A 15169-nucleotide genomic window follows, 5' to 3' on the forward strand; every position below is an offset into this window, starting at 1 on the left:
GTGTATGACTTGTGTTTGTTTTACGTGTTGTTTTTTTTTTTTGTGTGTTACAGGATGAGAATATAATGCGATCCATGCAGCTCTTTGAAAATGTGATATAAAAAAGGCATTAGGTCAACATCTAATGGACAAACATGAGCTATTCTGCAATACTATCCAAAAGATGGATTTCCCACTTTACCATAAATAAAATTACTCAGCTTTATATTGAGATATGTATTATGCAAATAAGTTTTTTTTTTTTTTTTATTAGAAAGTTCCCCCCCAGATCTTTTCAAACTATTTAGCACCTCAAAAGTGGGTACTTAAGAATAATGTTCTGAAAAGTCTGGCTTTTATTTCAAAACCCCCAAGATAGGACCTGACTTTATGCAGCTTTATTACCATTCCAACCCCTAGATAAAATAGATTTAATCTCATAAGGAGATTAAATAAATACTCTTAGTTTTGCTACTCATTTGTACTGGATTCAGCTCCAGGTGTTTGAGTGTATTTATTAAATCTCAGCTTCTAATTTATACAGAGGCATTACCATGTATTTCCTTCCACGTTTGTATGGTGTAGTCCTCAGTTTTTTTAATAATAATTTAACTTAATGTGCTATGTGCAATGTGCAATGCACAGCTTGCTGCAATTGCCTTCCACCTTTGACTTGCTTCTCTCCTCTGAAAAAGAAGACCAAAACCTCAAACTTAACAAAATAAATAACTTGAGAGGAAGAGATGTTATGTAACACAAATTTAAGTGATAATTGCTTAGGTAGATTTATTCCCTAACAAATACTAGTAAACTTCTATTAATCATACTTATCTATTAAATCTGCATTTATTTTTTCATGCCATTAATATCAGGAGTCCTTATATACTATATTACTAATAATTCTTGGACATATATACGAAGATCTTTGCTTAAAATTAAAGAATCTTCTGACCTTGAATTTTTCATGAAGAAAACTTAACTGGATCCTAACACTGTGTTCATGGGTATGTGTCTTGTTGCCTTTAATGAAGAAGAAAACCACAACGTTCCTTTGAAACTTCTGTTCCTCTTCAGTGCACAGACTGAATATCACTACATAGTGACATCTATTAATAATGAATTCTAGACAGGATAACATCTGTGTAAGCTTTTTTGTAATATCTTTAATTATGAGAAAGGATTAGGAAAAAAAATGAAGCTTCAGCTATACAATATCATCTATATGTGATAAGTGCATTACATTTTTTTAGGATAATTTTTTAATTAAGACTGGAGCAAGCTTAATTCTGAATCTAGATTAAAAATGTATGCCCCCTCCAATACATGTAATTTTTAAGATATGTTGTCCAGAGATTTATGCCAATACTTCAAAATAGGTAAAATGCTATCAGAGATAAGCCAATCTTCATTGTGACATTGCTGCAGAAAATGTGAAATGGGATTAATGAAGTAGAAAGAATGTGGCAAACGTTCTTTCACAAAAATAAATAAATAAATAAATCAGGTATCTATTCTGGTGTAGAGATGGGATGTTAGAGGCATGTTGAAGGCTGCTCTGCTATCACCAGTGTAGGATAAGAGTAGTACAATACATGTACACCTGAAATTTGCTGTAGTGTGTTTGTGTAAACTAAATGTGCACATTTTGTAAAAAAATAAAATAAATAAAGTAAACAAAGAAAAACCAGCATGAACAATTTTTTGTGTTGTTAAATAACTGTATTTCTTCAGATTTAACATTTCTGCCAACAAAATTAAGTTATTTTAAAATGCTTAAATATATATACATGTATGTCTTGACTTTGCACAGAACTTAACCACAGTTCTGAATTAAATTAAATACCACTTTAGTCAGTTCTCCCCCATAGGGTGACTCAAACACAGAACAACAAACCTGAACAGTATTTATTTCAAGATCTGTTGGTCAATAGTTTGCAATCAAGCTCAAGTACGCTCATGGACCAATGCTGTTCCAGCTTCTGAAAACAACATGCCGAGTACTCAATGAGAAAATACAGCTTGCTTCCTGTATGGTAAGCTTCATACCTTCAAAAGCTCAAAAAGTCTAGGTGAGTTTTTTTAGTTCTATGTCTAATCCATTAAGTCCTGATGAACCCAAACTGCATCCATTGGGACAGAGTAAGTTAAATGTTTCAAAAGTGCATTGTAATTTAGCACTATGTGAATTCTCATTTTTTTTTGCATCAAAATTGTTTTGCATCATACAAATCTACATAACGTACTAGGCAAATCTATTAAAGGAAAATGCAATTTACAACAAAATATGAATCTATATTTACTCAGCCTTTGAAATAATAGCCAATTTGTCAGTGTCCTTGTAAGCATAATGCATACATAAATAGCAGCCAATAGAGAATTATTTTAAACAGTCTCTCATAATTATATATTCACAAACTGATGGGATGTTTCCCACTTTCCATTACACTGAAGAACTGTGATTAGTTTAAGAGAACATAGCATACCACAAAGAATTGTTGGTGACACTCACAGGCAGTTAATCTTCAAACTTGACCTCACAGTACAACTCACTACAGATTTTTTTTTGTTCAAGAGGATATAGAACAATAGGTTGGAATTTTAGATTTGATGATAGCCACAGTTGCCTGTTGATGAAAATACAATAAGTTTAAACACAACAATTAGACCTAGCACTACATAGGAGAAGATTTACTTAATAATTATAAATTGTATAATTTAAAACTTTTGCTTAGTTACCTTCTTCTAATGAAACAGTACAAAACTAAAATTTAATACTTACAAGAAATTTACTTTCAAAAGAGCCGAAAATAATGGACAAAAAAAAAGGAAACATTCTCAAAGGGATTTCCAATAGAAGTACTAATCATATTCATTGTAACATTTAAAAATAAGTGTATTAATTCATTAGTTGAACTATATAATGTTGCTGGCTATAATCACGTTTTAGGAGCTTGTTTCCACTTTTCTGCCTTATCTTCTGATAGAATTTTAAAGGACATACAGAAAGACCACTCACAAACCCAACATACTACAAGAAATTAGCGGACAGACATAAGATTATTCACTGGATTAGCTCCATTAGACATAAATTATCAGGACACCAAAATGAAATGTAATTTTCTTCTCATTCCACTACACACAAATAACAATTTTCATGCTGCTTTGTCAGGATGTTTTGAAGTCTGCAAGATAAACATTCCTATTGCCATTAAATGAATATGAGCACCCAAAAAAAAAAAAAAATGAAGCAGTGCCTGCAGATAATTTGGGTGCTTACTGACTATGGAAAACAAGTTCAGAAGCAGTAAGATATACACTGGTCCCTGCTCTTCAGGTGATTCCAATTCTTTGTCAGTGACCATATTAATACCTTACATTCAAGTGCCCATGGGGTCATTAGAGCAAGTACTTTCCATTCTAGATGGATGTCCAAGCCAATACTCAATTTTTCTGCTCTTGTCCTTGCAGCACAATGTACAGCAAGACAGAAGATGTCAACAGAATACTAGAGCACTATACTGTATTAGAATTATAACACAGAAGAATAGCCTATCATCTACTACTTAATGCATTTTTTTTTTTGATGTATAACAACTGTAGATCTAACCTCTGGGTTAACCACGGTGGGCTAGAATGTTAGTATCTGATTTCCTCAGTAAGTGACCTCACTAAGCTATTAAGGAACGGGCAAGCATTATCAATAACAGCAAAAACTATCCTTCAGCAAGAGTAAATGCTGCTGAGGAAAGCACTTAAGCTCAGAAAAATGAACACAAAGCCTTCATCTCAAGTGTACTGAAGCAAGGCAAATATTCAGTCTGTGGTGTCAGGTGTCAATACTCCAGAAGGGACCAAAATCTATTTACAGGTTAACATTTGGTGAATTCCTCAATCACTCGCTCTTCATGGGTATCTACCCTACCCTACAGCCTTTACAAGTAGCCCAAATGCTTTACTCAGCATGAAAATCTACATTTTAAGTGCTGCAGTGCCTAACTTGGAATAAAGACTTCATCCTGAATCTTACCGTACATAATCCACTCCACACACATTCTAAACCCTGGAAAAACTTCAAACTTTATAGAGAAATAGAAAATAATAAAAAACAATAATATTTTTTTAAATTATCTTATTTAGCCACTAAGGCTGCATGAGCTTCCCCTCAAGGACAATAAAATGTTCCAAGCAAATATCATGAGTAGGGATCCACATGGATGAACACTTGTTCCCAAAAAGAGTTCTCTTGAATTGATGTGCTATAGAAGTAGAGCCAAACAGTTTCTGATATAGGTATTGATCCCTTAGAATATTTTACTGAAATGTACTCCTGCATTCCTGCTCTGAGATTGTTGAAACAATGAATAACATATGAAAGTGGAAGTTAAAAAATGGAGGACAACAAAAGCTAGCTGGCAGAATACGGATCACACAGTGATTTAATGTCATTTCTATCATCATTCAATACCTCAAACTAAAACAACTATTTTAGCATGGACTGGAATTGCCACAGTGCAAAATCCAGTGTTTTATGCAATATGAATAGTTGTGACATGCAAAGCATTACTCAGAAAAGGGTTATTAATCTGAAAGCCAGAGATGAAAGCCGTCTTGGCGATGCTGCATTCATGCATGCAGATTACAGATTATTATCTGTTTAACTCACCTTTCCACCATATTGCTCCAACTTCTGTAAAGCAACAGTAATTTTTTCTTTAAATTTCTTGTCCATTAATCTTCTTGAAAGCTATTGAAAGAGTAAAATAAAAAGGTCTGTTGCCCAATATAGTACTATATGTGCAAAAAATCCAATATAATTCTATTTTACTACTTTATTTTATCTGTCTTTGGTAAGTGAGAGCTGAAAGAAACATCACTTTATAGCTCGTAGCTGATGTCAAAGTATAAAAGTTAGTCAAGGCAAAAGGTGTGAAGTATTAACTGATGAGAGAGTTAAAGCTCAACTGTTAGCCAAACAATTTTAAATTGTTGGTTTTTAGCAAGCAAGTTTTAAAGAGGTATCAATATTAAAGCAAAGTCAATCTTGAAGTATTGTCCACATGAAAAGTTGACACACTTTTCATGTGCACTGAAAGAGATTTATTATAGTGGAAATAATCTAAACAGGCAAACAAACAAAAAAGCTACTTTAGATTCTCTCTTCTGCACTGGGTGTCTAATAAGTCATTTTATTTTGCTGTAAAAATTCACTTTGGAGGCAGGTTAAATTAAACCATGAAAAGCCTATTCAATAGAGGAAGAAAATCTACAGAAGGACATCAATAGGAGGACTCAGTATAAAAATTACTTTCCACAGTTCAACTCAAGTTTATTGAATGAAAACTTCCTTGTGCAGAATTCCCATCTGAGAGAAGCAGAAATATTTCCCTATGTTAATTTATCAAGGCTTTCACAGATTTTTGAAAACATTCACACTCATTTACCAGTAAATATAAAAATTCCTTCAAAACATAGAATGTTTCACCTCAGGCTCAATGCTGGATCTTTTTTAAGTAATACAGAAAGCAAATCCATTTTTCTCCAATTTACCTTAACGTCAGTTTTTGGAGCCTGCTAGAACTTTATATGTCACCACATTATTAAAGAATAACAGATTTACACAGAGGAATATACAAAGCAATGCTTTTCATGAAACTGCTGAGTCTTCCAATATATCTGTGCAGATATTATAATAAACATCTTAACCATAAAAATACAGATGATCTGTTACTACAGCACTAAAAACTTACATTTGTGAGCAGATGCTTAAGATGATCATTAAGAGATGGGCCAACAACAGCACTCAGTTGAACTAAAGCATCCAATCCCCTTTCAAATACTTCATCATCTGAATGGGCCTTCAAAGGAAGGGGAAAATCCTGTCAGACTAATATTCAAACAAACACAGTTTCTTCAAAACTGCAATCTCTATATTATGATTGTATATAGTATTTTGATAAATTTAAAGTGCTGTGGAACTGCTAATTTTGTAACGTTACAAGCAGTTTAGAAATACAACATGACTGAATATAACTATCCAGATGTAATCCTTTAATGCAGAAGTATTAATATTTTTAAAGCAGAAAACAAAAGCATCCATGTCAATGAGACTATTGCACTTCCTCCAAAAAAAAAAAAAAAAAAAAGAAACTAATATTTGATTGATGAACAAATCAATAAATGTATTCATCAGGCAAAAAAGGCACTATATTGACAGTTTTGGAACATACCCTATACGCACTGCTTCACAGCATGTTAGAAAGAAACTTTAAGATGTGCATATATCAAAATTGAGGGACATTTTGGTTATAAACGTATTGAATACAGGGTAATTCCTAAGTAATTCATAACAATTGTCTTTGTTGGAGAAACCCACAAACAAATGACATTCTGGCTCAATGAATTTACTCCCCTGCCAACTACAGCTTTTTCATCTGCCAGCAATTATCACGCTGTTATCTACTTCTAAGGTGGCTTTGTCATTTCTATTGCTCCCATGGGAAAGTTCTTCTATACGAGTTCTCTACTGCTTTAGTTATCTCACTCTTCCCTGAGCAGAGAAATTGTTTCATGACCATTTTCCTTGTACTAATAGTGACCTTTATTTAAAGGGTCATTTTTCTATTCTGACATTTGGGCCCTGAATGTTTTGGTGTTTGTTTTTTTGTTTTTGTTTTTTTTGTTTGTTTGTTTAAGTAGAAGAAAGAAGTCATTGCTCAGTAGGTTTTGATATAAAGTCTTGTCTCGTTAAATAGTGCAACAATAAAAATTATCAGATAAATAAGTCATTGGAAGAACACACAATAATAATTTTTCTAATTATGTCTTCCAAAATAAACCAAAGATATTAATAATAAACAACACTGATCCTCTATTACACCTCTGAGTTTGTATCTCAAAGAATTTTCAATGTTTATCCATCTCTATAAAAATAGAACTGAAGCATAGCTAGAATAAATGACAGAAAATGGACAAACTAAAAAAGGGTTCTGAAAGAAATTAAAAAGATCCAAAAGAGTATTCCAGGCCAGTACTTTTAAAACACATTATTTTCTGAAGGAGTTGAAAAAATTACAAACATTTTAAAAATGAAGATTATGTCTTCAAACATTATAATAATATTCTTCCTTTTTCCTCATGGATGTATTCTATTTTATCTTTGTAGCATTTTTTTACATTTTTAAATGTAACGTGATTATTTATTCTGGAATCTCCATTTTATTTCATATCAAATATGTTTTGCATGTGGACATAAAAAACACCATGATTACTTATATTTTTTTCTGCTTATATTCATATCTTTAACAGAACATTTCTACAGAATTTGCCCATAGCTGCTATCACTCAACTATACAAGGAGTTGCTCATCTGATCATACTCTTAAAGACTCATTTATCTAAGTGAACCAAGGCATGGATAACATGAGAAAAAGACACTATACCCCTACACCTGTGAACCCCAAAATAAAAGCCTATCCAACAGATTTATCACATTAATGTTTTCCTTGTAGTCCTCACCAGCTTAAAAAGAAAAAAAAAATTATGAAAATCTCTGTAGGAAGAGTAAGACATACCAATGCAGCCTTTAACACTGGAACTAGACGAGGCAACAAGGGAATTGTTTTTTCAGCAGCACCTTCAACCATAAGTAATTCTTTAAAACCCTCCTTTGAAACAAATGTATAGGGATGCTTTGTCTCTCTCAGACCCTGTTGTAAATATAAAACGTTTTCTTAATAGTCTTTAAACAAAATCACTTTTAAAAAGTTCCATCTAGCACAAAGATTATGTTTAGATAAAAGATCAATTCAAAACATAAGATACACTAACTCCACCGTGTGGATCCATTGAGTACAACTCTGCTCACAGAATATTCCGATTCATTTTTCTTTTGGAATACTGAATATTAAGACTCACATTGTGAACATTGCTATTTCAATCAGTACTTGTACTTCTTTAGGTAGAGTGATTAAAGATAATGAATTTTTTCAACTATATATATATATGTATATATATATATAGTTGAAATATATATATATATGTATATATATATATACGTGTATATATATATACATATATATATATATATACACACTTATAACTAATTTCTGTACCCTGAAGGGAAAAAAAAAGAAAAAAAGAAAGTAAAATACCCCCCACAAATGCAAAAACTTTAAAATGGTACAAATAAGCATGTCTAGCCAAGATCTGAGCAGCAGAATTCAAAGATTTAAAGCCATATGGTAATATGAGCAATAGGAGCTGTAAGCTACTTTAGATATTTGACGTTTGATTTTTCAAAAAAAAAAAAAAAAAAGCTCACTCTATAGTATACACTTTATTCTACCTCCCAGACCGGATTCAACATTTATTTAGACTCCTGAAACATATTTGGTTGGCAGCGAGTTGAACATCAGCCAGCAGTGTGCCCTGACTGCCAGGAAGGCCAACCGGGGAACATCAGACACAGCACTGCTAGCTGGTGTGGCCTCAACTAGAGCACTGTGTGCATTTTGGGGCACCACAAGACAAAGAAGGACATAAAACTAGCAGAGTGTGTCCAAAGACATTTAGATGTAGAGCTCAGTGATATGGTTTAGTGGAGGACTTGTTAGCGTTAGGTCAAAGGTTGGACTCGATGATCTTGAGGTCTCTTCCAACCTAGAAATTCTGTGATTCTGTGAAAGGAGGGCTACAAAGATAGTGAAGGGTCTAAAGAGGAAGACACATTAGGAGTGGTTGAAGTCGCCTGGCTTATTCAGCCCAGAGTAGAGAAGCCTGAGGGGAGGCCTCATGACAGCCTGTTGTCTAGACTGACTCATTAAGCTCTAGGTCATCAAAGTACTTTGTACTTTTTGTACCCTGGTACCTCAGGAAGAAATCCCTGAAGACTTCTGGTCACTATTAAGATTATTTAAAAATAACATTCAGATGGCTGAAGTTGATGGACAACCTTTGGAAGAAATCTTCATGTTTACCTCTATGTGAGCAAGACATACTGGTTACAACAGCATTTTAGAACTACATTTCCCTTCCTTGTCCTAAGTACCAATTTGTAGTTTAACCAGGAACACATAATAAGCACTAAATATACCTCTATGTAGTTGTCAGTAAGCCATTAGACCCCTAATAATTCCTTTGCTGAACTTTCCACCTCTAATGAAGTCTGATTGACTCAGTCACTGGCAAAGTGTATGTCTACAAGTGCAAACACACACAGTTCAATGTAAAAGTGTAACTCATCTGTTACAGGAGTTCACGTCTAGTTACAAAATCTAGCTTCTCAACCAGCACAGGGCTCCAAAAAGGCCAGTGATTTAAATTGCTAAATATGAAGGAGTGTACATAGCACACACATACAAAGTAATGTAGCAGCAACAAGAGGCAATGGGCACACATTGGAACACAGGAGGTTGTCTGAACATCTAAAAGCACTTCTGTAATGTGTAGGTTGTTACAGGCATAGCTTGCCCAGAGAGTTTGCAGTCTCTCTCTCCTTGGAGAATTTCAAAAAACCACCTGGACATGGCCCTGGGCAAGCTGCTCTAGGATGACCTGCTTGAGAAGAAGGGTTGGACAAAATGACGTCTAGAGGTCCCTTCCAACCTGAGGCATTCTGTGATTCTGTGATTCTGTGTGGTATAACTGCATGATATAACTGTGTGGTAAAGCATCCTGGAAGAGACGACCTCACTGCTTGGTCCAGTAAAGCATCTACAACAAGCTGTTAGAATGTAAAGAGGAAAATATTTTACATAAGATTAAAGCAAAAGCAGATAAACAGTAGTGATTTCCATTTCTTCTCTGGTTTCTCACGAAAAGTCACATCTGTTTTTCACATCTAAAAAGTTGCTTGTATTTGTATTTGTCTTTAATGTCAGGGTTTTGGATGATTGTGTTTGTGTTGAAAGAGGCTAACATCAAAGCCTTCCTCCTCTTCAGGTGTAACAATTTGTAAAACAGCATAACTGAAATGCATAACACTTTACTCAGATGCCTCCAAAGAAAAAGGATATACCTCTAGCTAAACCACATCTATTTCAGAAATGGCATTATGAGGTCAAAAGAAGAAATAGCATTCTCCAGTGACCTAGAATAATAAGAAAAACTACGGAATATAGCAAAGTAGAGACAAATATATACAGACCGCAGCAGTCAGAAAGGAAAAACTACTTTTTATCCCTCATAAAAGAAAAGTTTTATAAACACATTTCTTTATATAGTATCTCATTTGGACAAAGCTTTTTTACCCTTTGCATTTAGTATCAGATAAACAGTGAATTATTCATTTGCAGTGAAAAAAAAAAAAACAACACAAAGAAATCCACCAGGTGGCTGTTACCAGAAAACAGGTAAGTGAAAAATCTAATACAGTTGGTTTTAAGTTACTCTTTATATTATCTACAGTAGGTATCAGTTGACACTAGCTTGGAGGTGGGCACTTCTTTTCACAGTTTGGGCACAGTCAGGACCTCCAAAGAAGTAGAAAGAGTCCATGACAGTTCAATGCATAAAGATCATTGCAGAGGCACACAAAGGCTAACAACAGTTTTTGATTGAAATTGAGCTGTGGAATTCAACTACACTGACTACTGAATGGTAGACTCCAATGCTTCCAAAAGGTATGAGCTAAAGAATCAATACTTCTTTGTGAACTCTGAAAATGCTTAGACCTTTTCAGTCCCAGGCAAATCCAGTCAGTGAACACATCCCCATGCATTTTTGGTGACTATATGATCAGTCTTTTACCTATAAAAGGTTTATGTTTTCACAATCCCTAGAGGACTTTTTTGGACCCCGGACTGTAATTAATACACGTGAAAGGTTTGTTCTGTGGAAAGAAAAATAAAAAAAAAAAAAAAAAGAACAAACAAACTCTTTGTAGGTATTTGGAAGAACTGAAATCCTACTTTTTTCCACAGGGTTCCCACATCCCAGCTAAATGCTCAGGTCAGAAAGGGATGAGTTTGCTTCTCATTTGTTATTTAACTTCATATTTGAAAGTGGGTCTGGAGACCGGCTGCACCTTAGCTCCTCCTACAACAATTTTAATTGAATCCTGAAAAAGCAGACTGGTATTACTTAGCTTTTAGGAGCATATAGCTCAGAGACACTTTAATTTATCTCCTGTTTCAATGAATAAACCACAAACCACAGCAGTCCAGCTATAGTAGCAACTAAATAACACAGTAGCTGACATAAAAACGTAGCTACTGTACATCTGCATAACGTTTCAGCACTATGTGAAAGAAATACTGTATGCTTAACTATGCAAGAGTTTACCTCTGCCAGTGTTACAAGAAGAGGATCAAAAGGAACAGTTTCAGGAAGGCATTCCCATTTCAGTCTGTGTTTTACTGAGCCATGCACTAACCTATATAAAGAAGTAAAGTTTGAACAAATTAACACACAACGATACACAATTTATTTCATAGTACTTACTACAGACAAAAAAAGACTGCAAGATACCTGCTTACTAAAATGGCACTGATTTTATTATTGTTGTTATTAGGGAGGAGAAAACATATGAAGAAATTTCATTTGTTTGCAAAAAAGGTTTAATACTTTACAAAAAAAAAAAAAAGCCATATCAAACATGTAAAATTGCTTCTTTCTTTGAAAAGAGCTAAGTACTAGAAATCTCTTCTGAAATGAATGGAATCAAACTGCTTAACTAAAAGAGCACGGAGTTTTGAACAAATGTTTTTCAACTTGCATAATTCTACCTAACCATAATACATATAAGAAAGAAAAGAAACAAAACTAACATACCTGCACGGAATGCCACCTTTAGCATATATAGCGGCAAATGCAGAAGGTGTTCTAGAAGGAGTACCAAACTGTGAGGACACCAACAACCAAAAATTATTTGGTTATAACGGTAATGTTTGAATATGTTAAAAATGCAGTTTATCAAGAACGGAACTTAATCACATGATTCTAAAAATAATCAAAAAAAGAAAGATCTTAGGATTTAGCACATACAATTTATCAAAAAAGTCCTTTTCAGAATTGTCAGGCTAGGAGGTTGCAAAAATGAATACATTCCTGGTGGAATGCTCTCATTTTTCTACTTTGTCATGTAAATCTTAACATCGAAGTCTTATGGGTTCTCTCTTAACAGACTAAGTACCTCTCACTAATGACCCTTATTGCCATATGCAATAAGGATGTAAAAAATTATATGCAGGTAACATGCAGAAGGTGGCTTTGCTCCAATTCCAGACTGATCTGAGTACAGACAAAAGTACAAGGTGGCAAGATGATAGAGAAACACCAAATGTTGGGCAAGATGCACTGGAAAGTGCACTGGAAATCAGTAGGGAGCTTCATGGCAGGAAAACTTGCACAAAGTTATTTTATATGCACGCTTCTTATCCATGTCAGCTATGGTATCATTTACTGACATGATCATTCAATACTACTTTCAAGATTAAATATCATATCACTAAGCATATAGCAGGAAATACTATGACATCTTTATTTCTATCTTTCTAGTGTTTGCGCCTACATTAAGATAGTTAAAATTGTGTGCATGATTTGACTTCTTAGCTTAATTGATTGTATTAATTACAAAAGGTTTCAAGAAAAAAAAATCACACATAGAAATTCCCATATGAAAGTATCATCTTCTGCATGTATTTCCTGAAGCATGGAAATTTCTTCCATCAAGAGAACTATTTTAAACAAATAGAAGTCCCATACCTATACATACCGGATCAATAGTTTTGGGATTCAGCTTGTCACTAGGCTTTGGCTGTGGTTTAGTTGCAGGTTCTGGAGAACATGGCAAAGGAGAGGATGTCTTGCTTTTCTGTACTGCAGTCTTTGGTTTTATTTGGACGCCTGATGACATTCTTAGAACATTACTACCTATAACCAAAAAAGATTAAAAATATGAGTTCCCATTCCTGTAAGACAGAATATCAAAGGTTAGAATCCTGACGTCTGAAGACTGATGTTAACAAACAGAGAAGAAAATCTAAATAAGTGTACGACAAAAGAAACGCTTATTCTTCCACAACCTGTGCAGTATAAGGGATCACTTAGACGGAGAAGTCTGTCACTTCATCTTTCAAGTGCATACATCTCATAATCTTGCACTGTTCTCCTTTACATTTTCAAGATACAGCCTGCCTTCAGTGACAATCTATTTAAAAGACAAGCTAATGTACCACAATTAAACAACTAAAAGTTTCTTTAGAACACACAAAAACATACATGACACAGAAACTATTATACTTGTAAAATGAAAATCGTTAAAGCCATTAATCCTGAAGCCCTAGAAGACTGACCATAACTGAGAAAGAAAATTTACTAATTTTTAAGTGTAACCTTATTACCACAAAACTCTAATCATTTCAGAACACACATAGTAAGAACTATCAGAAAAATTGGAATCAACATATTTTAATACTACAAAAACACTAAATAAAAAGTTCTTAGCGTTAGTATTATGTATCACAAAACAGTGCTATCAGTGTCAACTTTTGAAATGTACACTTGCTCATAATGCAATCGTCTTAATAATAATACAAACGTATTTCTGTATTTCTCAGAAAAGTATTTAGAATTAACTTGGAAGTATTCTTTTTTTTTTTTTTTTTCTCTCTTCCAGTAAGTAAGTAAAGATACACATCAAGGACTTTAACAGCGTTTTAACTAACATCAAAATCTAGATGCACTTCAAAAGCCACTGTTCACACCATCACAGAAAGTTAAATAAATGAATAAATAATACATGGCAACAGGCAGATCAGCCCTTTGGGACAAAAGTTAAGATGGAGGGTACAGATGGTGATAAAGGTTTTGTAAAAGCACAACTGCTACAGGGGGAGGTGGAAGGGAGTGGAAAAAGAACTTCCCATAGGGAGGCCTCGGCCCCCGAACAAGATGAAAGCCCTTGTGCAGTCAAGAGCTGGAAGAGGCACAGGCACGTACAGAGCTGAGGCAGCACGGGCACAGCTGGGAATCAAACAAGCGACACACCAGGCTTGATGTGGATGCGAACCGTCCCGCCAGCAGGTGACAGACTTCAAGCAAAGGACAGAAACATACAGACAAGAAGAAAGAGCACACCTGAAAGGTGCCTTTCACTGCAGAAAGGAAGGAGCCTGGGCTTGGCTCCTGAAGCCTCTGATCAGAGGCAGAACGACAGCAAGCAGGACTTCAAAGGCCACGCTGCTCACTTACCCTGCCCAGCGACAACCCTCCCGGAGCGCTGCTGGGACAGAGAACGAGAGAGACGAGGGGGACCCGAGCCCCGTAACCGCTAAGGGACTCAAACAGCCACCCTCTGCCGGCGGGCAACGACGATCCCCCGCTTCCTTCTTCCCTCCCTCCTCCTTCCCGAGAGGGCCCGGCGGGGCCCGACCCAGCGCTGCCGGCCCCGGCGTGCCGGGAGGACAGCCCCGCTTCCCCCGCTCCGCTCCGCGCTTCCTGCCGGTTGCCGGGGAAGCTACGGGCCGCCGGGAGCCCAATCTTCCTCGGGAGCATGCGTGGGGTGCGGAGGGGAGGGGGCGTCAGCGCCTCGGGGTGGTCGCATGGAGGCCGGGCTGCGAGGGCTGACTGAGGCCGGTGCTGCCTCAGGGAGTGGCGGCCGTGTGCTCGTCTTCAGTCACCACCTCACGGGGTACCGGCTACCAGCCCGCCTTTCCACCACGCTTTATGAGTGCTTCCAAGATCTCCTGTGGAGATGTTATGCAGAACCCCAAGAGAAGGACCACAACCTGGGGGAGAGTGGCAGCCCAACCACATGAAGCCCAAGCCGTATCACTGCCTCCCATCAGTGATTTCACTGGATCCAGTGCACTTTTAACACACACAAAAAAGTAATAATAAAGCTTACCTCCAGCAGCCTTTGTGTGGGTTTGTCCAGATGCCAGGGGATCACTCCACACATCATCCTGGTGCGCTGCTGGCTTTGGTTGTGTGGTCTGCTGTGCTGGCTTGGAAAGCACAGTGAAAAGTCAAGGAGCTGAGGCTGTGTCTTGAGTGAATCACTGCTTAAATACTTGATTTCAGGCTAACAGGAACAAGGAGGAAGACAGAGTAAAGTTTAGAAGTCAGATTTTTTCAACCTACCTCATCTATTTCTAATTAGAATGGAGATGGTAAATTTTAATATGAAATCGCCACTCCTTGATACCCGATTTCTTAGTATCTTCACAAGGAAAACAAGATTCATGAAATAT

General features: G+C 35.9%; 2 protein-coding genes across 15 annotated transcripts in view; one reads left to right on the forward strand and one right to left on the reverse strand.

Annotated features, from left to right (window-relative positions):
* KCNIP4 (potassium voltage-gated channel interacting protein 4) overlaps positions 1–1666 on the forward strand; it is a 436446-nt gene extending 434780 nt beyond the window's left edge. For all 10 annotated transcript variants that reach the window (XM_027457317.3, XM_038178281.2, XM_005017834.6 and 7 more), the window contains one exon: positions 54–1666. In XM_027457317.3, the coding sequence (XP_027313118.1) occupies positions 54–101 (48 nt within the window). In that variant the 3' untranslated portion in view covers positions 102–1666. The remainder of the gene's footprint in view (positions 1–53) is intronic.
* PACRGL (parkin coregulated like) overlaps positions 1–14968 on the reverse strand; it is a 32927-nt gene extending 17959 nt beyond the window's left edge. The window contains exons 1-9 of one of the 5 annotated variants that reach the window (XR_011809224.1): positions 14169–14308; positions 12691–12848; positions 11748–11815; positions 11259–11349; positions 7550–7684; positions 5727–5834; positions 4643–4723; positions 2489–2603; positions 533–665 (exon numbers count right to left, since the gene is read on the reverse strand). Coding sequence is in view for 3 of the 5 variants with exons in the window: in XM_038178287.2 (XP_038034215.1) it covers positions 2547–2603; positions 4643–4723; positions 5727–5834; positions 7550–7684; positions 11259–11349; positions 11748–11815; positions 12691–12831 (681 nt within the window). In the remaining 2 variants the exon portion in view is untranslated. Of the gene's footprint in view, positions 1–532; positions 666–1671; positions 2604–4642; positions 4724–5726; positions 5835–7549; positions 7685–11258; positions 11350–11747; positions 11816–12690; positions 12849–14054; positions 14309–14823 lie in introns of those variants that run through there. The other 4 variants (XR_011809225.1, XM_038178287.2, XM_013097852.5 and 1 more) reach the window with 4 other exon arrangements.
* Between the last annotated feature and the right edge of the window lie 201 nt (positions 14969–15169).

Source organism: Anas platyrhynchos, chromosome 4 (genome assembly GCF_047663525.1).
Source record: "Anas platyrhynchos isolate ZD024472 breed Pekin duck chromosome 4, IASCAAS_PekinDuck_T2T, whole genome shotgun sequence".
Taxonomy (NCBI): domain Eukaryota; kingdom Metazoa; phylum Chordata; class Aves; order Anseriformes; family Anatidae; genus Anas; species Anas platyrhynchos.